This window comes from Salmo salar, chromosome ssa25 (assembly GCF_905237065.1).
Source record: "Salmo salar chromosome ssa25, Ssal_v3.1, whole genome shotgun sequence".
Lineage (NCBI taxonomy): Eukaryota > Metazoa > Chordata > Actinopteri > Salmoniformes > Salmonidae > Salmo > Salmo salar.
The window spans coordinates 23,768,015-23,795,995 of NC_059466.1; the positions used below are offsets into that span (position 1 = coordinate 23,768,015).

Sequence of the window (27,981 nt, forward strand, 5' to 3'; positions counted from 1 at the left end):
ACAATGTATTGTTTTTTGTTCATCAACCTACACTCAATACCACATAATGACAAAGCAAAAACAGGTTTTTAGAAATGTTTGATCCTTGATGCTTCTACAACTTGATTAGAGTCCACCTGTGGTGAATTCAATTGATTGGACATGATTTGGAAAGGCACACACATGTCTATATAAGGTCCCACAGTTGACAGTGCATGTCTGATCAAAAACCAAGCCATGAAGTCAAAGGAATTGTCCGTAGAGCTCCAAGACAGGATTGTGTTGAGGCACAGATCTGGGGAAGGGTACCAAAACTTTTCTGCAGCATTGAAGGTCCCCAAGAACACAGTGGCCTCCATCATTCTTAAATGGAAAAAGTTTGGAACCACCAAGACTCTTCCTAGAGCTGGCCGCTTGGCCAAACTGAGCAATCAGGAGAGAAGAGCCTTGGTCTGTGGAGATGGGAGATCCTTGATGAAAACCTGCTCCAGAGTGCTCAGTACCTCAGACTGGGGTAAAGGTTCACCTTCCAACAGGACAATGACCCTAAGCACAAAAAAATAATAATAAAATAAGTCAGGAGGCTACACCAACATCAGTTTCCATTCATACAAAATGTCGGTAAATTGCCTTGGTAAATGAGGAAATACTTTATATTTTACGCAATGCTTGTTAAATAGATAAATTGCCCTGTCTGTTCAAAAAGGACTGTTGTTGCGATAACAATACCAACCAGAGGGCGAACATATCTTGAAAGACTTTTAGGGAGGGGTAATGTGGTGACCAATAATGGGTGCAATTGAGATCAGCTGTGTGGGTGAATTTAATGCATGTTGATGGTTTAACTAGATATCAGCTGGTGACTTAATAAGGATTACATTTTTACATTTAACCTTTATTTAACTAGGTAAGTCAGTTAAGAACAAATTCTTATTTACAATGACAGCCTTTTGAGGCAGGATGTCAATTTTCATGTCCCAATCCCATGTGTCCTTCACCGGGGAGGCTACTTCCAGACACAAATGAGAGAACACCTAACTCGGACCATTTTACTTGCCCTAGCAGAGCTGGTTAGGATGTTTTCATGTTATCCAGAGCGTTGGTGACTGTAACTGTGCTGCTGGCAACAATTTAATTACGCTTTTTTTGGCCGACGTTTACTGACACCGGCCATATTCAACGGGTGATGAGCGTTTGTGAATTGATCAGTTATTCTGCGCTCTGGCGCTCAGACGAGAGTGCTCAGAAATCGGAGTAGATAGACAGATTTAACAAGGTCCATTGAGAACGCACAACGATTATACCACTTAGCTAAGAATTATGTGAATAATCAAGTCAATAAAAGTTGGGTAGTTAATTAGATAACATATAGTTAATATACTGCCTGGCAAGTTCGATGTATTAGTAGCCAACTAACGTTAGGTAACTAGCTAAGATACCGGTACATACTACTGTAATGCTATGCGGTTCATAAGGATAGCGTAGCTAACAAATTGTCAGCCAATATAACGTGAAACGTAACTTATTTGAAAAGTCATTACTTTATTACATTGCTCAACATTTTCTTAACATTTGTCATAATTAGTTAAAGCAATGAATTTGTATCTGCTTTCGGCTGCATATTTTCCACCATTTTCTTAAAAACTGAAAACGTTGTGAAGCCACGCCCATTTCCTGAAGAATTGCATTATGGGCCCTAAAAGCACGGAAATAGTGTCCACTGTTTGTATAATTTGTATTTTGGCGAATTTAGTACGGCATCCGGAAACTTTTGGCTAACTATGCTATGACCAATAAGCATACGACATATTCAATTTCTCACAAATAGTATGGTTAGTGCAGATAGTATGAGTATTCGAACACAGCTTTGGGATATGATTTTCCAGAACAATAAGGAATGACTTCGTGAAATGTAAGTATAACGTTTATTTACCAAATTGTTAAAATGTTCAACAAATTACTTTCATATGAATTGTGAATTCAAACATTGCCTAGCTAGCTAGTTAACACATCAGAAGTGATAGCCAGCTACCTAGCTAGCAGGCGATCTCATCCTGCTTATCTAAACGAACTAATCATAGATTCAGCAATGTGTCAATTGTGACGACCCAGACAGTTTTAAATAATGAACTAATTACCTTGCTAGCCAGCTAAAGACATGTAGCAAATAGTTTTTCCCCCATTTGTTTTCAGGGACCAAAGTGGGCACCTGATCACGTTTCACTTCATTGTATTGCCTTAGCAGGAGAAAAGTCCTGCCTGACTTATTTTGAGGGTATAGAGATTTTAACAAAATCTGATGAAAAACGTAGGAAATGCAGCCAGCTGTGTTCTGTTCAATCTAGGCTTGCTAGCCAGCCAAGTTATTTGTGCATACAGTGTTTGTTTCTCTTGACACTTTTCCTTCGCCTATTGTGTTGCACAATTGGGGTTGGTGTTACTAGTTAAAATTAGAGGTTATGTTATTCAACTCTTACTGTAAACAACTTGACCAAGGCTAAAATTTACAAAACCGTTAACAAAATGATTACACATTCAACAAGTTGAACCAGCACTGAAATTTGAGTACTGAGTTTAATTTCTCCCCCTTGTCTCTGCTTGTTCCAGATTGAAGGAAATCCCACCCTGACATCGTGCAGATGTAAAGAACTTGTTGTGAACCTTCCAGCCACCAGGATAATCATTATATCCAAGGATATTATTCAGGAGAGTGCAACATCGCAATGTTAGGTGAAAATAGATTCACCCATGTTGTTGTTTATCATGCAGATTTGTCAGGACATTGTAATTTATGAAGCTCATTCTAAAATGCAGATGTGATTTCTGTGCCAGGGTGTTCGCGCTGTGTGCAAGTCTTCAATTTAGACCACAATTAGTTGAATTAGTTGTTAGCGAAGGGCTGGAACAAAACCTGTAAACTCCTGTCCTGTGTATAAAAAAAAACAACCTGTGGCTGTCATGACTAAACTTGCCCTCATGTACTGAACAAGTTTATGAATGTTGGAGATTAATCTCCTTGAGATGTCCCTCACTTGGTGGGAATGACCTATTTTGTACAATATACTGTGTTTTAAGAACTCGTGCACAGATACAGAACCCCCCCCCTAAATGTTAACATATATTCCAAATTAAAAGTGTTGACGTCTCCACATGTTTCTGGTTTTGAGGTATGGGCATCTGGGTGACTGCAGTTCTTCTGTCTAATCCCTTGAAGGGGAGAGAAATGCATAATTAATATTACAATGCTATATTTATCTCATTTACTATATACAGTAATCCTGTTTGCAATGCATTCATGTAATTATATTGGACATGTTATCCTTCATCACATGCCAATATTTGTTTTGTATCCAATACATTTAGCTTACATTAGGATGAAGGAGCCTAGGCCTTCTAATCTAGTTAGTTTGCATCATATTACTTTTCAATTAGTTATCCAAGAATATAAAACCATTTTATCTTGAACATCTGTGTCATTTAATAATATGCACAGGTGTAATAGTTGTATGAATTAATCACAATGCAAGCCTACTCATTAGGAAAGAAACAGCAGCTCTAATGCAATATTATAGTGGTCGCTCCACTAAAAGTTTTGCGATCATGCTGCGGTTTTTAGAGGTAATTTGTGGTTTAGTACGGTACCCTGCATCACAACTTCATCGCTCCAGGCCAGCGCAAGGGGGAGTTAGAGCACTGATTATGCTTTTGGGTCCCAAGGCGCGACTGTGTCTCTAACTGACAATGAATGGGCAACATAAACCTAAATTGAAACTGATAATTGTACACGACTTCAGTATTACTTACTAAAACTGTTGTTACACTAAGGTTTTTATTCTAAGATAAACTTATTTTGCTCTTTCAGTAGTACTGTAGCCTGCTCCCGACCCGTCACGTTGTACAGCTCCTGAGTGGCACAGTGGTCTAAAACACTGTATTGCTACAGATGCTGGTTCAATACCTGTGCCGGCCTCAACTGGGAGGCCCAAGAGATGACTGTAGGTTTATGGTTTCTCTCCCTCTAAAAACAGAAAGAAATAAATCTAAATAACAAACTGGCTTTATTTACAAATTAGTAACAATGTCTCACCCCATGTTCAAGAATGGTCTTATTCTCACTCATTTTACATTCTTTTTAAACAAAATAATCTCCAAAATAGTGTTCTTTTTTTAAACAAAGTGATTATTATTATTATTAATTTAGAATTATATAAAAGCCATTTGGATATTCTCACAGATATATTATTAACCCTGTTATTAGCAGGACAATATACACTGCTCAAAAAAATAAAGGGAACACTAAAATAACACATCCTAGATCTGAATGAATGAAATAATCTTATTAAATACTTTTTTCTTTACATAGTTGAATGTGCTGACAACAAAATCACACAAAAATAATCAATGGAAATCCAATTTACCATGGAGGTCTGGATTTGGAGTCACACTGAAAATTAAAGTGGAAAACCACACTACAGGCTGATCCAACTTTGATGTAATGTCCTTAAAACAAGTCAAAATGATGCTCAGTAGTGTGTGTGGCCTCCGCGTGCCTGTATGACCTCCCTACAACGCCTGGGCATGCTCCTGATGAGGTGGCGGATGGTCTCCTGAGGGATCTCCTCCCAGACCTGGACTAAAGCATCCGCCAACTCCTGGACAGTCTGTGGTGCAATGTGGCATTGGTGGATGGAGCGAGACATGATGTCCCAGATGTGCTCAATTGGATTCAGGTCTGGGGAACGGGCGGGCCAGTCCATAGCATCAATGCCTTCCTCTTGCAGGAACTGCTGACTCACTCCAGCCACATGAGGTCTACCATTGTCTTGCATTAGGAGGAACCCAGCGCCAACCGCACCAGCATATGGTCTCACAAGGGGTCTGAGGATCTCATTTCGGTACCTAATGGCAGTCAGGCTACCTCTGGCGAGCACAAGGAGGGCTGTGCGGCCCCCCAAAGAAATGCCACCCCACACCATGACTGACTCACCGCCAAACCGGTCATGCTGGAGGATGTTGCAGGCAGCAGAACGTTCTCCACGGCGTCTCCAGACTCTGTCACGTTTGTCACATGTGCTCAGTGTGAACCTGCTTTCATCTGTGAAGAGCACAGGGCGCCAGTGGCGAATTTGCCAATCTTGGTGTTCTCTGGCAAATGCCAAATGTCCTGCACGGTGTTGGGCTGTAAGCACAACCCCCACCTGTGGACGTCGGGCCCTCATACCACCCTCATGGAGTCTGTTTCTGACCGTTTGAGCAGACACATGCACATTTGTGGGCTGCTGGAGGTCATTTTGCAGGGCTCTGGCAGTGCTCCTCCTGTTCCTCCTTGCACAAAGGCGAAGGTAGCGGTCCTGCTGCTGGGTTGTTGCCCTCCTACGGCCTCCTCCACGTCTCCTGATGTACTGGCCTGTCTCCTGGTAGCGCCTCCATGCTCTGGACACTACACTGACAGACACAGCAAACCTTCTTGCCACAGCTCGCATTGATGTGCCATCCTGGATGAGCTGCACTACCTGAGCCACTTGTGTGGGTTGTAGACTCCGTCTCATGCTACCACTAGAGTGAAAGCACCGCCAGCATTCAAAAGTGACCAAAACATCAGCCAGGAAGCATAGGAACTGAGAAGTGGTCTGTGGTCACCACCTGCAGAACCACTCCTTTATTGGGGGTGTCTTGCTAATTGCCTATAATTTCCACCTGTTGTCTATTCCAATTGCACAACAGCATGTGAAATTTATTGTCAATCAGTGTTGCTTCCTAAGTGGACAGTTTGATTTCACAGAAGTGTGATTGACTTGGAGTTACATTGTGTTGTTTAAGTGTTCCCTTTATATTTTGGAGCAGTATATATTGGTCATGGCTCCGAAGTGGTGCACAATGGGACTGTCTTGCAGTTCTCCAGCTTTATCCACTGAAATAGTGAAAGGTGCGCGAGGTTCAAGGCACGAGGGCAGGGGATACGGGTCATGTTGTACAGTGCCGTTATGGCTATTAGTAGGTAGCTGGACAATAGACTTGCCCAGAAGGAGGGTAAGGAGATAATTCTATTGTCAAATGTATTTCTTAGTTAGGTTGGCTGTATCACAACTGGCCGTGATTGGTTGCAATTTCAGTTTAATCCACTAGAAAAGACTAAACAAATGATACAACAAAAAGTATTATTATTATTATTATGTATCACATCCGACCGTGATTGGGAGTCCCATAGGGCGGTGCACAATTTGCCCAGCGTTTCTATCCCTCTAAAAAGGGAAATAAATGTTTTGGCCTTTACAAGTATTATTTTGGCCTTTATTCAGATTACAATCGCTCACTTTTTTTATTTTTTTTAAATGAAATATCCTCCAAAATATCGTTATACATTATCAAGTTAATGGCACAGTCATATAGCCCGGCACCTATATAAAGCTGAGTGACTCACTCATTCATGGCTTTGGATCAAAATAAATAGGTACCAACATTCTTTATGATTGTCTTTAATAAAGAAATGTTTTGGTTATCCTGACCTGGACCACATGTACAGTATGATAATAGTCTATTATGGGCTGTTTGCAGGACAATATACCTTTACCAACACCTCTCTGTATTTTGATACTTTGTGGATGGGGCCTGCTGATTGGCACAGCGGTCTAAGATACTGCATTGCAGTACAAAATGTGTTGCCACAGATGCAGGTTCGATACCCGTGCCAGGTCTTATTTATTTAAAGAGCATATTAAAGTTAGAAGTAATAGGATTTGAAGCAATCCCGCTGTGGTGAACTATTTTAGCACCATTCCATGCTGCTCTGAGACAAGCATGGGGACTGGTCTTGATAAATCAATGAGATGTTTATTAATTTATTAATTTACAATTATACAATTAGGGTGTGGGAATGTTATGCTGTTAGTACTGTAGCCTACTCCCGACCGTCACATTGTACAGCTCCATATTTTCCATTCCATCCTAACGGAAACCCTGAGGGTTTTTTGTTTTTCTTGGATAGAAACACCATAATATTAAGCAAATTAATTAAGCAACATTTCTTAAAATCAGTCCCTTATTACAAAACAAGGTTTTAAATTCTGTAGTACAGCCACTATTGAAGGCTATCAAATGCTTCTCAAAGATGCCCTCTGGTGGTCAAACTAGTAATAACTAGCTTTAATGGTTACAATGGCTGACACTTAAATAATGTGCCATAGAATTCTGCGGCACCATGCAAGCTTTGCTGAAGTACGCTGCAACTTTAAAAGGATGAACCACTGTAGCTTCAAAGTGAAACACCACTATTCTGTCTATTAATCATTCTTAAACAGTGAGTAAAATAGCGTATTTAGCTACTGTATCTCAAAAAATCGTAGCCTGCATGATTTCATCCATGCAAGCTTACCTGTCATGTCCACAACGATGGCGCAGAAGACCAAGCAATATTCGAGAGGATCCTATACCGTATGATAATTATTCTGGTCGGTGTCAACTTCATTCATTAACAGGTACTGAGGAGATTGATTCTGTTAGCTGTTTACTTGTTATTCTCATGTCAGATATTTAGTTGCTCACACTGTTACAGTGGCTACAATGTGGCTACAAATGTCTCACAATCGGTGGAATGTGAATACGTTATCACGTGACGTTGACTTCGAATCCCGGCCCAAATGGCAGTAACCTACTGGAAAAGTGCTACTTATTAAGGTAGGTGCCTTTGGAGGCAGGTATGCAGCAGCCTTTTGGATTGGTTAAATAATAACAGTATGCTACACCACCGTTAGTTTCCTTTCCTACAAAGTGTCAAAACGACTGCCCAGCACTGGGAATGAACTTCTTGATGCTCAGAGTTTAAACTTGCTGCTCAGACCACTGCGCTATGGCAGTTCACAATGCTTTAGCAAGCCTTGATAATACTTGATGACACTTGATGTTTTGAGGTCGGTTTGCAGAGCCTTCCCCAAACCATAGCCCCCTAGGTACGGTACTGCATTGTATAGCCTACAAACACCGCTTCCAGCTGCCCCCTGCTGCAGGATTGGGTCATATTACAATCCGACATCTGTATCAGGCCTCCTTACCCACATCTCATCTAAAACCCAAATCTCATCCCCTGGTTTGCATCTGCAGGGCTAATAGGACCCTCTTCCTGTTCTTTTCAAAGCCTTTTAAACAGAAAAACCCCGAAAATTTTTACAGGAAGTGCAAATGGAGCCAAATGAGTTTAGCTTCAGGCTCAGAAAAATAATTTTGTACTGTATCAGTCTTGTTTAACAAGTCTCAAGTTTTGCCTATCATTTCCTTATCTGACTTTAGCTGGAGGGTAGAGGCTGGTACAGAGGCTGCACACACACATACACACACGCACGCATGGTTATGAATGCACGCACGCACACACACAAGCACACAAACACAATATTACAGTTTATGTAATGGCTAGGTTTTGAGCTATAATTACAGTACTATAGCATAGTGAGATAGCTCTGCTTCAATATAAAGCCTTTGCCAAGACCTTTACAGAGTCAAGGTTCTCCAGCTTTAAACACATATCTTGATGAACGCCCTGTCTTTAACCTTCTATTAGCAATTACATAGGCTTTGTATAGCACTTTTCCTCAAATGGCATAGGCACACAGTGGCGGTTCTAGACCATTTCAACTGGGGGGGCCAAGCTGGGGCCAGTTGTACTGTTAGAGGGGCCAGTTACATTAGACGTTATTGTTGTCACATCGTTTTCTTCACTGCATTGCAGGCATTAGCAGGCAAAGACCATGTTCATAATCATCATCGTTGCCACTGTCTAATAACGGATGTAAAAAAAAGAATGATAGCAAAAATGAGTTATGTAAAAATGATTTCATACTCCACTTTAGGGGGGTCCCCCCCCCCCCTTCCAGAACCGCTAGTGGTGGCATAGCAACACAACATTTGGCTAAGTGTAAGAAGAGTAAGAAATATTGATGTGTCCATGTTTAGAGTCATTGCTGCTAAACCTGTTGGATGTAGAAGTTTCCTGATTTTTATTTGTATATTGCATCAAGGTGTAATACTGTGGTAGTCTTAAATAATGACTTGTTGATTGTAAACGCTCAGACAAGCTACTCAGTGCTGGTCCCTGAGGACAATGTGATCTGCTGTTTTTTTCTAGTATCTCAGTGGTGTATTGATTTAATCAAAGACTATGTATTTCAATCAGCAACTAGCTTTCCTAATAATGAGTCCAAACTCCCAATTAAACAGTGAAACCACAGCAGGGTTGTCTTTGACCAGATTAGCATCCCGCCGAGCCTTAGCCTACCTTTCTCTGTAATAGGATTTACATAGGATTTATTTATTTATGCATCAACAGTTTTCAGAATGCAAGGTATAAAAGCACAAGCTGCGTGATCTTTTGTAACTAAGCAATTTGAAATGCAGATGTAACAATGAATTGGCACTTTGTATTCGCCCATGATCATCTCCTCCCACACATGGTACTGTGTGGCTCAGTTGGTAGAGCATGGTACTTACTCCTCCAGGGTTGAGGGTTTGCCACCCATACATAAAATGTATGCACACATGACTGTAAGTCGCTTTGGATAAAAGTGTCTGCTAAATGGCATATTATTATTATTAAATATCAAACAAAGCAGGCTGCTTCTCTTCTCATCTAGCGGTTATATATTAAATCCGCTGGTGGCTGTATTTTTTTCAATGTTATGTTCAAATCTCAATTTACCACAATTATGAGGCTGAATCTGAAGTATAATAAGACAGGGTTATGTTTTTAGAAACATTAGAGGAGACGTGCTCCCTGTTTTCTAATGAAATGAAACTAATCAAATCTGCTAAAGCTGACTTCCAGCTGTGAGCCTGGGCTCTGCTCACCGAAGGAAAAACTGGAAACTTTACTTTCATTTTTATCGAGCAAATATATCTTAATCAGAGGTATCTGTGTTGATACTGTAGCCAGCCAGCAGCAACGATACACAGCTATATCACATTAGTGAGAAGGAAGGGGTTTAGTAGGAAAATGTTTATATTTGTTTGCTTACTGATTTCCTGGCTGCTGTTTCTCTTTTGGGTGTCAGCCCAAAATGCAGATCTATAGAAATCCAATCAGCAACAAAACTGACTGATCAATCAATCAATCAAATCAATATTTTAGTTTTGTACTTATTTCTATTGGATCAGGAATCCATGTCTCAAGAAACCTTTTCTATTCTAGCCATCCTGTGAACATGAGAAATCCAGCAGGTTTCAGCTTGCTGTTATACCCTTCTCAGTAATAAGAGTAACAATCTACCTCTCCTCTGCTGTACAGTTTGTCATCTAGACATCTTCACATCCATACAGGTGCTATGTACAGATGTAGGATCTTAATTTGAGCCAGTTTGCTACAACAGGAAATGTGAATTGTTATGTGGATTACAATGAATGGACATTTATGTAGGGGTTGATACATTTTTTACTAAGGGAAAATCAAATGTGAAATTTCAATGTGGAAAGTCTTTTTAAGCCTCAAATTCACTACATGTTTTACATTTCCTGCATTGCAGGACAATTCTCCTGCAACCGGGAGATTAAATTAAGATCCTACATCTCTATATCTTCCTGGGCTTTGAACGCACCATATGCAGTTGCAGAATACAATATAAATGTAGTGTTATAGACATTACTCACAGGGCATCAATGACTATTTGATGCACTTCCCAGTCATAAACATATAATTTAAACAAATGAACTCCCCTATTTTGATTGACTGTTTATTTACTATGTGGTAGAGTGTAGTATTTCAGTTTGACAGTGTAGCCTTACCACAATATTCATACATCTTGAATATAAGATACATTGATTTTCAAAGGTAGCTCAGTTTCTTCACGTTCTTATCCTTCTCTATCTATGCACTATATATGAGTGGCGTAACCCTTATGTTTCCTTTGTCACCTACACAGAGACATGTTGCCTAGCAAAGCGGAGTTGATGGGTAATGGATAGCTCTGTGCAGACCACGGCAGAGGTGATCCATCCCATCATTCATAGTAACAGCTCTCACTCTACAACACAGACGATGGATGCTCTTAATCTAGTATACAGAGCCCAGGACCCTGACACACACAGACATCACCAACCCCCCAGCCCCATTATAACAAGATGAGCCCCAATAGAACCTTGACTGGCAGTTCACCCCCCGGCTTGAAAAAGATCTGGTATCCTTAATCACCCATTACTCTCTCTGATTGGTCATCGTGATGTAGTTAGGAACATAAATCCTCTACAGGACCCAGGTAAAATGGAGGTCTCTGATAGGACACAGTGATTGGAATAGAGCCATATGATTATTGACCACCACATGTACTGTATGTAACTAACTGCACATTGTCATGCATACACATTTTGGCTGTGCTGCTGCCTACCTCTACAGAATAGGTACATGGAATGTATTGTGTTGTGTTGCATATAAAGAATTGTTATGAATGAATTGGGAGCGGTGACCTGGCTTATAGAGGCTTTCATTGCATCTTAAGTGTTGAAATTTAAGAATGGGGGACAATGATCTGTTTTACAGAGACTTGAATCTCGTTCAGGGAGCTCAACCTGAAGTAACATTTGCTAAATGTCGTTTTTACACCGCCGATGTTAAGTGTTTGCCAGATAATACTAGCGTTGAGCTTTCACTTGCCAAATAACAATTACTACTGCTATGATTCAATAACCAATGAGATACTGTACTTCCGCTGTGAGGCACATTGTGCTATAGTGCTTTGTCTTGCATGTGGAGCCAAAAGGGCAGCAAAGGACCACATGGCTTAAGATAATTCTCATGAATCATTCAATGTTTACTCTGTGGAATTACACCAAGGAGCAAGGAGGCTATTCCAGCAGTCTTTCTGTTCTGAAACTTTTTCTACTGGTTGTTCCCTGTGATAATGTCTGACATGGCCCTGCTGTTACAGAAAAAAGAAGAGTGACCCTTCTCAGCATTGAAGGTCAGGCTGTGTCTAATGAAGGCCCTGTTGTCCTTTCCCATTGATTTCTGGCCAAGTTCCATTAGGATGCAGAGATGCTGCTGCTCCATGTTGCCATGGGGGGGAAGGCCTCCTGGCAGAGTCTGACTGGCCTCCGGCTAAGAGAGCTTGATGGAATTTGTAATTTGTCATTTCCTTCTCTCCTTTGTACGTCATTATTTTATCTCACCCAAGCCAGTATGCTAACTGGAGTTGGCTATGCCATGCAGTCACTTTAAATACCCTTATATGCATGATTTCTTGGACAGAGGGAAATGGACAAATTCTTGTTTCAATGCTGATGACATTCATATAGTTCCGGGTGGAAGCCAGAGAGATGACTGACATTCTAAAGTCATTTATTACAAAGAGCAAAGTAATGGTGCTCTCACGTCTTCATATTCCTGATCAGAGTCGACGTGGATGGCATTTGGGTTCTAAATACCACATGGCGGGTGTCACCGTGACAGATATGCTTATGATAAAGATTCATTAAAGTGGTAGCAACGGGCTGCAGCATTGAGATGCATGGCATTGGCTCTGCATTGGGATTCATGGCAGACATGATATGAAGATTAGGATAGGGCTTGAACACGTCCATGCTGTGATGTGGTTATATTCTTAATAACCTGCTCAGTTTGACACCGAGCCCTCTCCTGTGATCTGTAATGTATATGACCCATAGCTGGCCAGGAAGAGGAGTCGGCGCTGACGTTCAGTACAGTTATGTTGTTGCATACTGTGTGTGTGTGTGTGTGTGTGTGTGTGTGTGTGTGTGTGTGTGTGTGTGTGTGTGTGTGTGTGTGTGTGTGTGTGTGTGTGTGTGTGTGTGTGTGTGTGTGTGTGTGTACATGTGTACGCATGTGTGTGTTTAGTTACTTTTGTCCTCAAATGGCCTTCAGTGCCATTTGCCAGTTAAGTATTCATTGTAATGTCAATTCCACAGCCACACACAACGTGTAGGGGTACATTGTGGAGTGGTTATGTCCTAGGAGCAAATTGACCTGCAAAGTGTAATAACACTGAGCAAAGACAAATATTAATCTTAAAAATATAAGGTTTTCAATAATGCAGTTTAATTAACCAATCTCTCCAGAAGTGTGATGTTGCGGAGGTCTATTCCATTGTCTGTACAGTATCTTTAGTCCCTGCGTAGGGATATATTATGGTGGAGGTTTGTCCATGGTCGGTTAGGATGGAGGAAGGATGCAGGGAGGGAACACTGAATGACAGTTTAATAAGGCCAATGAGGGTCAAGTGATGTGTGTTGTATTAGAGGGCCTGCTCTTGACCAGCCAATTGTTGGATGTTCACATGTCAAGCAGTTAGACCTTTTCTCAGCCCTTTCCATGTGGTGGGCCTTTATTGCGTTTCGAGATTTAATTAAATTGGATAGGAATTTCACCGTAATTGTCATCTTATTGGTTTGCGATACAGCACCAAAGTCTGCTCTGGAATGAATAATGGTAGGATTACAATTAATGAAGCACAGTTATGTATCTATATGGTGAATGTACAGTACGGTATCTAGCGATGAATCATCCTACTGAACCTAGATATATTTTAACTTCGAAAAAAAAGAGTCTGTTATTTATTCCCTGTAGCCTGCATGGTCTTCCAGTTCCAAGCCATTCTGAAAGCCATTTTTCCTTTTTCTCTTCTTGTCTCCAAAAGTATACATTCTGTTCTGCTCTCGCAAATCTGCCGTGTTTCAAAGGGCTCAATGTCTTTAATGAGCAGTGGTGTTCTGCCTGTTGTAACGGAAAAAGGGTGTCAGGAATGAAGCTTGTGATAATGTGCCCGACCAGGCTCTACTAAACGTTTACCACTGTTATGGTAATGGTCCATGTTTTTCAACCTCACTCGCCGACCGACCAAAGCCTGCTATACTGCCATTTTGATGTGCTGTTTGTTCTGTTATCCATCCGCCACTCGAAATTATCTTCAAATAACCATACTGTTTAGTGATACAATGTCTGTGTTGGTGGTAGGACTCTGTATGTTTCTTTTTAATGCAAATGCAGTCGTAGTCCTATTTATTTTACTGGGGATCGACGACACAGTATGGTTTTTTCCCCTCCTCAAATATAATATTTTCCCTTTCTATTTCATTCTGAAACGATCCGGGCTGCAAAACTGCAGTGGCAGCAAACATTGACAGACAAGGAGTAAAGGCTATTGAATCTGAGAGGGGAGATAAATTGACATGAGAGGTCATCCAAATGACTCAAATGTGGCCCTTTACCTTTCAAGGCAGGCAGGCAGGCCAGCATGAAAGCAGGTAGACACATCAATGGAAACTCGGGCTGCTCTGAGGTCCAGAGGCCCTCTTTCTCTTTCATAGCTCCTGCTGCCTACCAGGAGAGTAAATGGCCTCTCAGTCACCACCAGCCTCTATCAGCTCCCTCTCAGTCACCACGAGCTCTCTCCATGACTTCAATGGGAATCATTTCAGCTTCAAAGGTACTAGACACATCCATAGAGACTTCTGAGAAGAAGAAAATCAGGCACACTGGTCCAACCCCATACACCCAAGCTATTTATATATTATAGCCCTTAGCTCTCTTATTGATACCTTATAACCCATAGCTCTCTTATTGATACCTTATAACCCTTAGCTCTCTTATTGATACCTTATAACCCATAGCTCTCTTATTGATACCTTATAACCCATAGCTCTCTTATTGATACCTTATAACCCATAGCTCTCTTATTGATACCTTATAACTCTTAACTCTCTTATTGATATCTTATAGCCCTTAGTTCTCTTATTGATTCCTTATAGCCCTTAGCTCTCTTATTGATACCTTATAACCCTTAGCTCTCTTACTGATACCTTATAACCCTTACCTTTCTTATTGATACCTTATACCCTTATGCTCTTGTGTTGTCAGTAAAGGTCGATAACCCTTTTTGTTTACTCATTCTACATACCAATAGTTTTCCCACTCAAAAATGCAAGGATTTTATAGCAAGTCACAGAGCACCGATTAGGGAAATGCAAGCAATTTTTTGTATTGACTAAAGTGTATGTACAAGACAATAATCTTTGTAAAAGCAGCTGTCATCACACATATACTATTCACCTGTATTTTGTGGAATATCATTACCTGATGTGTAACCACTATGCTGAAGCTCATGTTGAACAAGCTCATACATTTTACTAAAGAAAAAAAAGACATGCCTTAACCTAGCACAAACCATTTACACCTTCAAACAATAGGCCTAAATTCTTAATGAACAGTGATCATCACGCTTGAAAGGCAATACTATTACACAATTTACATATCAATTGCCAATAATTCTCACACTAGTAAAAATAAATTCCTTATTAGCATAAACATTTGCGTTTACAATAAACTTTGAAAGCGCCCCTAAAACAGATGAAACCAAATTATGTAACCCCCCCCAAGACTGTGGCATTTGTTATTTTTAATGATAGCGTAATGTTTGAAGTTATTAGTGATAGCATAGTCATAGGTTAGCAAGAGTTAATAACATTTGAAGCAAACAATTCATACTTTGCATGTGTAGAGAAATGGCAAAAATATGTACCAGCTGTGAAACATTACCCCATTTCCTCTCTCCTGTAAAATGAACCAAAGCCATGACAATGAGCTATGCAATACTGTCACCCTTGAGGGGACACTTCTAATAAGCCTCTGGTAACAGAAACCATTGCACAATAACGAGCTAAGTACACTACATTGTTTTCTCCCATCTATCTACTGTATCTGGTAATATGACTCATTTTATAAGCTTATCTCGCATTTTATAAGATTATGTACAACACCTTGTTAGCATTTTAAAATGCATTTACATACTGTAAACAACCTAATCTCCCAGTATAGGACACACACACACACACACACACACACACACACACACACACACACACACACACACACACACACACACACACACACAGAGACTATCTTTCTAAGCTACCAATATCAAATGCTTCCTATCAGAATCAAGATTTAAGGAAGGCATGTGTTGAGGAGGTCAATTTCAGGCCAGAGTACTTAGAGGGAATTATCTATTTTATAGCAGTACACAACTCCCTATAGCTCTAGCTTGGATCTCTTGTTAGAATGTATCTTATTATAGTGACACAAATATTACTATTTGTTATGAAGTTGAGCACTATGCCACTTTGCTTTATGGCTCTGTGCTTAATTTTTATTGCAAGGAAGGACTACTATTATAAATGTATCTTATTAACATTTTGTTTTATCATACTCACTGGGGTTTATTTAATTTTGTAAAAACTTTTTAACTAGGCAAATCAGTTAACAACAAATTATTACTTACAATGACAGCCTACCAGGGAACAGTGGGTTAACTGCCTTGTTCAGGGGTAAAACAAAAGATTTTTAACTTGTCAGCTTGGGGATTTGATCCAGGAACCTTTTGGTTACTGGCACAACACTCTAACCACTAGGCTACCTGCCACCCCAACAGGAATAGCTCTCTTAACATTCATCTTTGTATATAAAGATCTAGATCTTGCAATAGTCGAATTAGATTTATTCGTAATCATAATCTTCAATAGCCTATTTTTTTCCCCTACCTACATGAATTTGAGTCAAGAGGAACTCAGTGGTTTGCAATATCATCAACATGCTCCATCTTTAAAATAATCACTTTTTCAAACATAAAAGCATTCAATATTTAAAAAAAGACCTTGAATCAAACTGGGGAGGTTTTCAGATAGATGGCAGCGGTGGAATTAGATTGAAGAAAAAGGGGGGAAAATTAGATGGTTGACCTTTTCGTATTCCTCCCCCGGTACTGAATTTGCTTGAGGGCACTATAGGGCATAGTGCAGTGGTGCATTGAATTATCACCACCACTCATGTGCTGCAAACCTGTTCCCCCATCCTCCCCATGCACAAACACGCACACATTCAATAATAGGGTTAGGAATACAGTGTGTATGAGAGAGAGAGATAGAGTATGCTTGTACGCCAGAGCGTTTGAGGATTAAAGCTTTGAAACAAATGATTGGTTCTCTTCAGGATGGAGAGGAGGAGGAGAGGAGCTAGTTGTGGGCAACAAGGTGGTGTCAAATCTTTAGCAGAGCATGTGTCATTCTGCTGAAAGATCACACAGTGGCTGACAGCTCCCGGCAGGGAAACATGTCAACATGCTGACAGATGCCCTGCTATTGGAAGGTTGGGATGACTTTTTAGTTGACCAGGCTTTCACCTTGGTGAAGTAAAAAGTACAAAACGTAAGGGAGTTGACAGATAAGAAACAAGACTTGTAGAGACTGTTTTGTAGTGGCTTGCCAAAAGGTGAAGGATGTTACATCTTTGTAGAGAGAAAGAGGTTGAGTCACAGACAATGCCAACAGCACTTGTGTCTGTTTCTTGTCTTGTTGGCATAGGCTTTTTGGCAAACAAGTCATTGATAATTGTCTCGGCGTGTCCTAATGATACATTATGAAAGAGCTCTATACTGCAGACAGTGTTAAAAAAAATTAACTACAGAACCTTGTGATCGACATAATATAAAGTCTTCACCACCACAAAGTAGTGGGCTTTTGTATCTGTCAAGTTTAAACAAGCGTGGGTCTACAGAGAGAAGAGTTTGTATGGATAAGCATACCCAGGAAATGGCTTACTCACAACAATTGTCTACTTATTGTGACAGTGATTGAATTGAACAAACTTCATTGATCCACAGAGGGGCATTGGGTAAAGAAGACAATATCCATCGTTTTTTTTTTTTAAGATAGGCTACATCTGCATAACATGAATAATGCAATTATCATACATATGATCAACTCATTCATTCCTTCAACTCATTTCATTCCAAACTATTTTGTAACCGCCTCAAGGTAAATACACAGTCACTGCAACCTTTAGGCATTTATGCCAGTTGACTACTACAGGTGCATGTTTTGATTGAAACATGCAAACCATCCATCCCATCCATGACATCTCTATCTCCTCTCTCCATTCTCTCTCCTCCATCCAGAGCCCATACTGTGTGATGTGGGGGAGTTTCACTGCTATGACGAGGTAACCTGCATCCCCGAGGGCTGGCTCTGTGATGGGGAGCCTGACTGTCCAGACGCCTCGGACGAAACCCCGGACAGATGTAAGTTACTAATTCACACGTTCATCCATGCACCCATTCACCAAATACTTCAATCCAGAAAGATGTAATTCAATAATTTACTCATCAATTTATGCACTCATTCACCCATTCACTATACAGTTCATTCCCGCCTACAAGGTAACCATATTATTTCACATTCTGTGATTTCTTATTCCATGCTTTATCCTTCCTCTAACTGAACATATTCTTTATTATTTCTGTAAATTTTGAAATGGGTATTGCATCATCCTAATATCAATTTTAGACCTTTAAACTGATACTAGTGCTCATTTCATGATATTATCAAATGTGACCAGCTAAGAAATCACTGTAGCCACGTTTACAATTCCCTCCACAATCTTATATATTGATAGCGAAGACCTTCCCATTGAACTCCTATTTGGGAGAAGATGGTACAATATTGTGCTAAAACGTAGCGTATATCCAAGGTTGCAGTGGGCCAAGTCTCCCCTCACCAGGTATTCCATTATCATTTAGATTAACCGTGTTGGCTCCATTTTATTTACTAAGCCTGTGGAGGGAAACCCTGAATATTCATCATGGGAATTTGTCGCAGCTTATTATCATGGATTATGTATTGATAGAAAAAGGAATTAGATCAGCTTTGAGCCCCGCAAAGAGAAGCACAGTGAAATTAAACCTTGTTTATAGGCCATCAGCACTCTGGCTCCAATAACCTAGTGCTCTGGTTCTGATACTTAACGGCAGATGAATGGCAAACAGACATTTGGTGTGGTGTGTGTGTGGTCTCTTAGACAAAGTACAGCCTTTGTAAGGAGATGTTTTATGTGTTATCAGTGAAGGCATCATGCAATACTTTATTAGTGCTGTGTGTTGAATGGAGTATAATTGATGGCTGTTTCTTAACCAACCAAAGATGAAGTTCTGTATTTTATGATATGTTTCAGGATGTGTTTCTTGTGGCCTGAGTTTTCCCAGTTGCACTCCCCATGCGGTAGTTGTGTCCCTCCCTGCATCTTCCAGGGAATGGTCATGTCATGGTACCATTTGCTAGTCCCAGGCTCTGCCTCAGTGGAGTGTAATCACCACATGGGAGAGCAGCCTTGCAGTCCATTACCCTGAGACACACACACACAAACATATATATACACACACACACCTTGCATTCCATTAACATAAGACTGTAGTAGGCCACTGGTTTAGATGCTCAGCCATGGCATGGCTTACCCTGCAGGGACCAGACAACTGACACTCGCTACCATTACCATTCTGCACCGGGGAAACTGGAAAGCAGGACACTCTCCTGAGATGGCTGAATGCCAGTGAATTGTAAAGTGGCCATTCCGGAGGTCTCAGAGCTAAGCAGACAGTCTCGACAGAGGTAATAAAGAGTTCAAATAAAACAGCGTTTGGGAGACACATCCTTCTGTGGGCCCTGTGGTGGCTAGGGCTACTGTTCTAGAACCACATAAGCGTGTATATGCTGACTACTGGTTAATGACTGCATACACTGAGTGTACAAAACATTATGAACACCTGCTATTTCCATGACATAGACTGACCAAGTGAATCCAGGTTGAAAGCTATTATCCCTTATTGATGCCACTTGTTAAATACACTTCAATCAGTGTAGATTAGGGTTGAATATTTTCCCTGTATTTTACAAAAGTTCCATCCCGAGAATATATCACTTTTCTCCTGGGTAACCAGTATTTCCCGCCAGACCTGGGTCATTCAAAAGCATTGTAAAGCAGAAACATGTCTGGATTTGATTAGAGCTTTGATCAGCATGAAAATTCAAACATGATGCTACCTGAGCCTGATTAAATACATATTATAAGCACGACATTAACAATATTTAATGAGCCCAAGATCATAAAAGCCCAAATGATTGTACTGATTACATATGATATTTGCTACTGCACGTTACACACAACAGAAACACATAACAACCCATACATGTAACTAGCTATATGCTCTCTTAAATAAATGAAACAACTGTACAGTAGTTCCAGTAGGCTAATCCTTTTTAGTGTGAACTGTATTACTGTACTGTTTTGTATTATACTGTATTATGTGGACTGGATTTACGGATTTACGGATCGTTCAAACCATGATAAAGCAGAAGAGAACATGCAATTTATGTAAAGCACATGCGCCCTACAAAGTTACAAGTATAGGCTAGCGAACTTGATTAGAATTTTCAAATGTATTAGGGCCTATTTGTATAATTAGTACGTTGACACGTGCAGTTGAAGTTGGAAGTTTACATATACCTTAGCCAAATACATTTAAACTCAGTTTTTCACAATTCCTGACATTTAATTCTAGTAAATATTCCCTATCTTAGGTCAGTTAGGATCACCACTTTATTTTAAGAATATGAAATGTCAGAATAACAGTAGAGAATTATTTCTTTCAGCTTTTATTTCTTTCATCACATTCCCAGTGGGTCAGAAGTTTACATACACTCAATTAGTATTTGGTAGCATTGCCTTTAAATTGTTTAACTTGGGTCCAACATTTCGGGTAGCCTTCCACAAGCTTCCCACAATAAGTTGGGTGAATTTTGGCCCATTCCTCCTGACAGAGATGGTGTAACTGAGTCAGGTTTGTAGGCCTCCTTGCTCACACACGCTTTTTCAGTTCTGCCCACAAATATTCTCTAGGATTGAGGTCAGGGCTTTGTGATGGCCACTCCAATACCTTGACTTTGTTGTCCTTAAGCCATTTTGCCACAACTTTGGAAGTATGCTTGGGGTTGTTGTCCATTTGGAAGACCCATTTGCGACCAAGCTTTAACTTCCTGACTGATGTCTTGTGATGCTGCTTCAATATATCCACATAATTTTCCAGCCTCATGATGCCATTTATTTTCTGAAGTGCACCAGTCCCTCCTGCAGCAAAGCATCCCCACAACATGATGCTGCCACCCCTGTGCTTCAGGCTTGGGATGGTGTTCTTTGGCTTGCAAGACTCACCCTTTTTCCTCCAAACATAACGATGGTCATCATCAGACCAGAGGACATTTCTCCAAAAAGTACGATCTTTGTCCCCATGTGCAGTTGCAAACCGTAGTCTGGCTTTTTTATGACGGTTTTGGAGCAGTGGCTTCTTCCTTGCTGAGCGGCCTATCAGGTTATGTCAATATAGGACTCGTTTTATTGTGGATATAGATACTTTTGTACCTGTTTCCTCCAACATCTTCACAAATCAAATTTTATTGGTCACATACACATGCTTAGCAGATGTTAATGCGAGTGTAGCGAAATGCTTGTGCCTCTAGTTCTGAACGTGCAGTAATATCTAACAAGTAATCTAACAATTTCACAACAACTACCTTATACACACAAGTGTATAAGGGAATGAATAAGAATATGTATATATAAATATATGGATGAGCGATGGCCGAACGGCATAGGCAGGATGCAGTAGATGGTATAGAGTACAGTATATACATATGAGATGAGTAATGTAGGGTATGTAATCATTTTTAAAGTGGCATTGTTTAAAGTGACTAGTGATACATTTATTACATCCAATTTTGAATTATTAAAGTGGCTGGAGATTTGAGTCAGTATGTTGGCAGCAGCCACTCAATGTTAGTGATGGCTGTTTAACAGTCTGATGGCCTTGAGATAGAAGCTGTTTTTCAGTCTCTTGGTCCCAGCTTTGATGCACCTGTACTGACCTCATCTTCTAGATGATAGCGGGGTGAACAGACAGTGGTTTGGGTGGTTGTTGTCCTTGATGATCTTTTTGGCCTTCCTGTGACATTGGGTGGTGTAGGTGTCCTGGAGGGCAGATAGTTTGCCCCCGGTGATGCATTGTGCAGACCTCACTACCCTCTGGAGAGCCTTACAGTTGTCGGCGGAGGAGCAGTTGCCGTACCAGGAGGTGGTACAGCCCAACAGGATGCTCTCGATTGTGCATCTGTAAAAGTTTTTGAGTGTTTTTGGTGACAAGCCGAATTTCTTCAGCCTTCTGAGGTTGAAGAGGTGCTGTTGCACCTTCTTCACCACGCTGTCTGTGTGGGTGGACCATTTCAGTTTTTCCATGATGTGTACACCGAGAAACTTAAAACTTTCCGCCTTCTCCACTGCTGTCCCATCGATGTGGATGGGGGGGTGCTCCCTCTGCTGTTTCCTGAAGTCCATGATCACCTCCTTTGAATTGTTGACGTTGAGTGTGAGGTTATTTTCCTGACACCACACTCCAAGGGCCCTCACCTCCTCCCTGTAGGCCGTCTCGTCGTTGTTGGTAATCAAGCCTACCACTGTAGTGTTGTCTGCAAACATGTTGATTGAGTTGGAGGCATGCATGGCCACGTAGTCATGGGTGAACAGGGAGTACAGGAGAGGGCTGAGAAAGCACCCTTGTGGGGCCCCAGTGTTGAGGATCAGCGGGGTGGAGATGTTGTTTTCTAACCCTCACCACCTGGGGGCGGCCCGTCAGAAAGTCCAAGACCCAGTTGAACAGGGCGGGGTCGAGACCCAGGGTCTCGAGCTTAATGACGAGTTTGGAGGGTACTATGGTGTTAAATGCTGTAATCGATGAACAGCATTCTTACATAGGTATTCCTCTTGTCCAGATGGGTTAGGGCAGTGTACAGTGTGATTGCGATTGCGTTGTCTGTGGACCTATTGGGGCGGTAAGCAAATTGGAGTGGGTCTAGGGTGTCAGGTAGGTTGTAGGTGTAGGTGATATGATCCTTGACTAGTCTCTCAAAGCACTTCATGATGACAGAAGTGAGTACTATGGGGCGATAGTCATTTAGCTCAGTTACCTTCGCTTTCTTGGGAACAGGAACAATGGAGGCCCTCTTGAAGCATGTGGGAAGAGCAGACTGGGATCGGGATTGATTGAATATGTCCGTAAACACACCAGCCAGCTGGTCTGCGCATGCTCTGAGGACGCGGCTAGGGATGCTGTCTGGGCCGGCAGCCTTGTGAGAGTTAGCACGTTTAAATGTTTTACTCACGTTGGCTGCGTTGAAGAGGAGCCCGCAGGTTTTGGTAGCGGGCCGTGTCAGTGGTACTGTATTGTCCTCAAAGCGAGCAAAGAAGTTGTTTAGTTTGTCTGGTAGCAAGACGTCGGTGTCCACAACGGGGCTGGTTTTCTTTTTGTAATCCATGATTGACTGTAGACCCTGCCACATACGTCTCGTGTCTGAGCCATTGAATTGTGACTCTACTTTGTCTCTACTGAGGCTTAGCTTGTTTGATTGCATTGTGGAGGGAATAGCTACACTGTTTGTATTCGGTCATGTTTCCAGTTGTCTTGTCATGATTAAAAGCAGTGGTTCGCACTTTCAGTTTTGCGCAAATGCTGCCATCAATCCACGGTTTCTGGTTGGGGAAGGTTTTAATAGTCACAGTGGGTACAACATCACCGATGCACTTGCTAATAAACTCGCTCGCCGAATCAGCGTATACATCAATGTTGTTGTCTGAGGCTATCCGGAACATATCCCAGTCCACGTGATTGAAGAAATCTTGAAGTGTGGAATCAGATTGGTCGGGCCAGCATTGAACAGGCCTGAGCACGGGCGTTTCCTGTTTTAGTTTCTGTCTATAGGCTGGGAGCAACAAAATGGAGTCGTGCTCAGATTTTCCAAAAGGAGGGCGAGGGAGGGCTTTGTATGCATCGCGGAAGTTAGAGTAACAATGATCCAGAATTTTGCCAGCCCGGATCGCGCATTCGATATGCTGATAAAATTTAGGGAGCCTTGTTTTCAGATTAGCCTTGTTAAAATCCCTAGCTACAATAAATGCAGCCTCAGGATATGTGGTTTCCAGTTTACATAGAGTCCAATGAAGTTCTTTCAGGGCCGTCGAGGTGTCTGCTTGGGGGGGATATACATGGCTGTGATTATAATCGAAGAGAATTTTCTTGGTAGATAATGTGGTCAACATTTGATTGTTAGGAATTCTAAGTCAGGTGAACAAAAGGAATTCCTGTATGTTGTTATGATCACACCACGACTTGTTAATCATAAGGCATACACCCCCCCCTTCTTACTCAAGAGATGTTTGTTTCTGTCCGGGTGGCTGTACCGACTCTGATAACGTATCCCGTGTGAGACATGTTTCTGTGAAACAGAGAAGGCAACCATTGCTCGAAATTCGTCTACCTTGTTGTCAAGAGACTGGACATTGGCGAGTAGTATACCTGGGAGCGGTGAGCAATGTGCCCGTCTACGGAGCCTGACTAGAAGACCGCGCCGTCTGCCCCTTCTGCGGTGCCGTTGTTTTGGGTCGCCTACTGGGATCCGATCCATTGTCCTGGGTGATGGTCCAAACAGAGGATCCGCTTCGGGAAAGTCATATTCCTGGTCATAATGTTGGTAAGTTGATGTTGCTCTTATATCCAATAGTTCTTCCCGGCTGTATGTAATAAGACTTAAGATTTCCTGGGGTAACAGTGTACGAAATAATACGTAAAAAAACGAAATACTGCATAGTTCCTTAAGAACGCGAAGCGAGGCGGCCGTCTCTGTCGGTGTCATCCTATCGAAGGTCCTTTGCTGTTGTTCTGGGATTGATTTGCACTTTTCGCACCAATGTACGTTCATCTCTAGGAGACAGAACGCGTCTCCTTCCTGAGCGGTATGATGGCTGCATGGTCCCACGGTGTTTATACTTGCCTACTATTGTTTTTACAGATGAACGTGGTTCTTCAGGCATTTGGAAATTGCTCCCAAGGATTAACCAGACTTGTGGGGGTCTTCAATTGGCTGATTTCTTTTGATTTTCCCATGATGTCAAGCAAAGAGGCACTGAGTTTGAAGGTAGGCCTTGAAATACATCCACAGGTACACCGCCAATTGACTCAAATGATGTCAATTAGCCTATCAGAAGCTTCTAAAGCCATGACATCATTTTCTGGAATTTTCCAAGCTGTTTAAAGGCACAGTCAACTTAGTGTATGTAAACTTCTGACCCACTATAATTGTGATACAGTGAATTATGAGTGAAATAATCTGTCTGTAAACAATTGTTGGAAAAATTACTTGTGTCATGCAGAAAGTAGATGTCCTAATAGACTTGCCAAAGGTATAGTTTGTTAACAAGAAATGTGTGGAGTGGTTGAAAACGAGTTTTAATGACTCCAACATAAGTGTATGTAAACTTCCGACTTCAACTGTATATACCTTTCATAATATTTCCTGTAATGTTATTAGAGTGCCTCCTCTTTCTCTCTCTATTGTCGCTTCATTCCTTCCTCACTTTCAACAGTTAAATTAAATAAGTTTTGTTGTTCTTAATCATTCTAATGACATCCTTGAATAATATAGGACTTTAGGTATATGCAGAAGGCTTTCACTTCTCTTCACAAAGATTGAATGGTTATGGGTCTGAATAAATAACTGCTTTAGCCTACTGCTGTCGCATGTTCACTCTTCTTTCAAACTACCCGTGAGTTCTGTTGGCTGCTGTCACGCCAAAATCTGTTTCACCTGTCCTTGTCTCCACCCCCCTCCAGGTGTCGCCTATTTTCCCCATTATCCCCTGGGTACTTATACCTGTGTTATCTGTTTGTCTGTTGCCAATTCGTTTTGTTTCGTCAAGCCTACCAGCGGTTGTCCCTCTTAGCCGGTTTTCCCTCTGTTCCTGTCTATTGATATTCCTGACCCTGAGCCTGCCTGCAGTCCTGTACCTTTGTCCTACTACTCTGGATTCTCCCACTACTATGGATTGCCTGCCTTGACCTGTTGTTTGCCTGTCCCTGTTGCTGTAATATACACTGCTCAAAAAAATAAAGGGAACACTAAAATAACACATCCTAGATCTGAATGAATGAAATAATCTTATTAAAAACTTTTTCCTTACATAGTTGAATGTGCTGACAACAAAACCACACAAAAAGATTCAATGGAAATCCAATTTATCAACCCATGGAGGTCTGGATTTGGAGTCACACTCAAAATTAAAGTGGAAAACCACACTACAGGCTGATCCAACTTTGATGTAATGTCCTTAAAACAAGTCAAAATGAGGCTCAGGTCTGGGGAACAGGCGGGCCAGTTCATAGCATCAATGCCTTCCTCTTGCAGGAACTGCTGACACACTCCAGCCACATGAGGTCTAGCATTGTCTTGCATTAGGAGGAACCCAGGGCCAACCGCACCAGCATATGGTCTCACAAGGGGTCTGAGGATCTCATCTCGGTACCTAATGGCAGTCAGGCTACCTCTGGCGAGCACATGGAGGGCTGTGCGGCCCCCCAAAGAAATGCCACCCCACACCATGACTGACCCACCGCCAAACCGGTCATGCTGGAGGATGTTGCAGGCAGCAGAACGTTCTCCACGGCGTCTCCAGACTCTGTCACGTCTGTCACATGTGCTCAGTATGAACCTGCTTTCATCTGTGAAGAGCACAGGGCGCCAGTGGCGAATTTGCCAATCTTGGTTCTCTGGAAAATGCCAAACGTCCTGCACCTGTGGACGTCGGGCCCTCATACCACCCTCATGGAGTCTGTTTCTGACCGTTTGAGCAGACACATGCACATTTGTGGCCTGCTGGAGGTCATTTTGCAGGTCTCTGGCAGTGCTCCTCCTGCTCCTCCTTGCACAAAGGCGGAGGTAGCGGTCCTGCTGCTGGGTTGTTGCCCTCCTACGGCCTCCTCCACATCTCCTGATGTACTGGCCTGTCTCCTGGTAGCGCCTCCATGCTCTGGACACTACGCTGACAGACACAGCAAACCTTCTTGCCACAGCTCACATTGATGTGCCATCCTGGATGAGCTGCACTACCTGAGCCACTTGTGTGGGTTGTAGACTCCGTCTCATGCTACCACTAGAGTGACAGCACCGCCAGCATTCAAAAGTGACCAAAACATCAGCCAGGAAGCATAGGAACTGAGAAGTGGTCTGTGGTCACCACCTGCAGAACCACTCCTTTATTGGGGGTGTCTTGCTAATTGCCTATAATTTCCACCTGTTGTCTATTCCATTTTCACAACAGCATGTGAAATGTATTGTCAATCAGTGTTGCTTCCTAAGTGGACAGTTTGATTTCACAGAAGTGTGATTGACTTGGAGTTACATTGTGTTGTTTAAGTGTTCCCTTTATTTTTTTGAGCAGTGTACATTGTTACTTCAGTACAGTGTGCATTTGGGTCTTACCTGAAATGTGATAGCTGCTGTATTTAACATTCAGCTAAAAAAGTAATATAAATGTCCAGCAAGCTATTCTAGTCTAGCTTTTCCTACATGGGACTCCAAGAGCTTAGGAACGTTTTTTAAGGAAAGGCCAGCGGAGCACAGGTACTTGCATATTGCACAAGAGACAGAGGCTATAAGTTAGAATTTATTACCTGAAAGAGGTAGGGTAGGACATACTGTAGGGATCTTGTTTTCAGCAAACAATGCCTGCAGTACCTCGGTCAGCCTTGAACTCCGTGGCTTCAATGAGATGCTGCAGTCGTTTTCCCTTGCTACTGGTATACATATAGTAGCTTAATTTAATCACATTAGATAATTTAGGACAGATACCGCATATTGTTCTTTCTGGTGTCTGGAATGATACCAGTTGTTGTTATTCTTTGTCTATGAAGACGATATTAATAAGTGGAATATCCTCAGTTCTAAAACCATTCCAGTGCATAATTTATATGATGACTAAGCGGTAGAAATAGGCGTACAGTAGCTTAATCATATTAGCATAACTTAGCTGACACGTACTGTAGGTATATCTGAGTGCCACGTCTGTCTGTTTGAAATGATATGCATTGTTTACTGCATATATGAAGAGATTATTAATAAGTGGGAGTGCAGTTATAATGTCCTCCAGTCTCCTCTAATTTAACACTATTTTTCATAAAACGCTCCCTCTTAATGGAATAAAAAGGCCTAAGCCGTTAGTGTACAAAAGGTACTGCCATTGGATATAGTAGGCCTGCTGTGTAATGTATGAACTGAAATGCAGCATACAGCAATTCATTTCGCTTTCAA

At 41.5% G+C, this 27,981-nt stretch overlaps 1 protein-coding gene and 1 long non-coding RNA gene across 8 annotated transcripts in view; both read left to right on the forward strand.

Moving 5' to 3' along the window:
- The window catches only part of lrp1bb (low density lipoprotein receptor-related protein 1Bb), a 446,550-nt gene that overhangs the window by 101,302 nt on the left and 317,267 nt on the right, over nucleotides 1-27,981 (forward strand). The window contains exon 2 of one of the 7 annotated variants that reach the window (XM_014173709.2): nucleotides 17,919-18,041. The exons of the other annotated variants lie outside the window; for them this stretch is intronic. Coding sequence (XP_014029184.2) covers nucleotides 17,919-18,041 — 123 coding nt within the window. The remainder of the gene's footprint in view (nucleotides 1-17,918; nucleotides 18,042-27,981) is intronic. 7 annotated transcript variants of the gene reach the window in all.
- Nucleotides 1,638-3,126, forward strand: LOC106586435 (uncharacterized). Its single transcript, XR_001324189.2, has 2 exons — nucleotides 1,638-1,891; nucleotides 2,587-3,126. It is a non-coding gene; the product is annotated as an uncharacterized lncRNA (long non-coding RNA).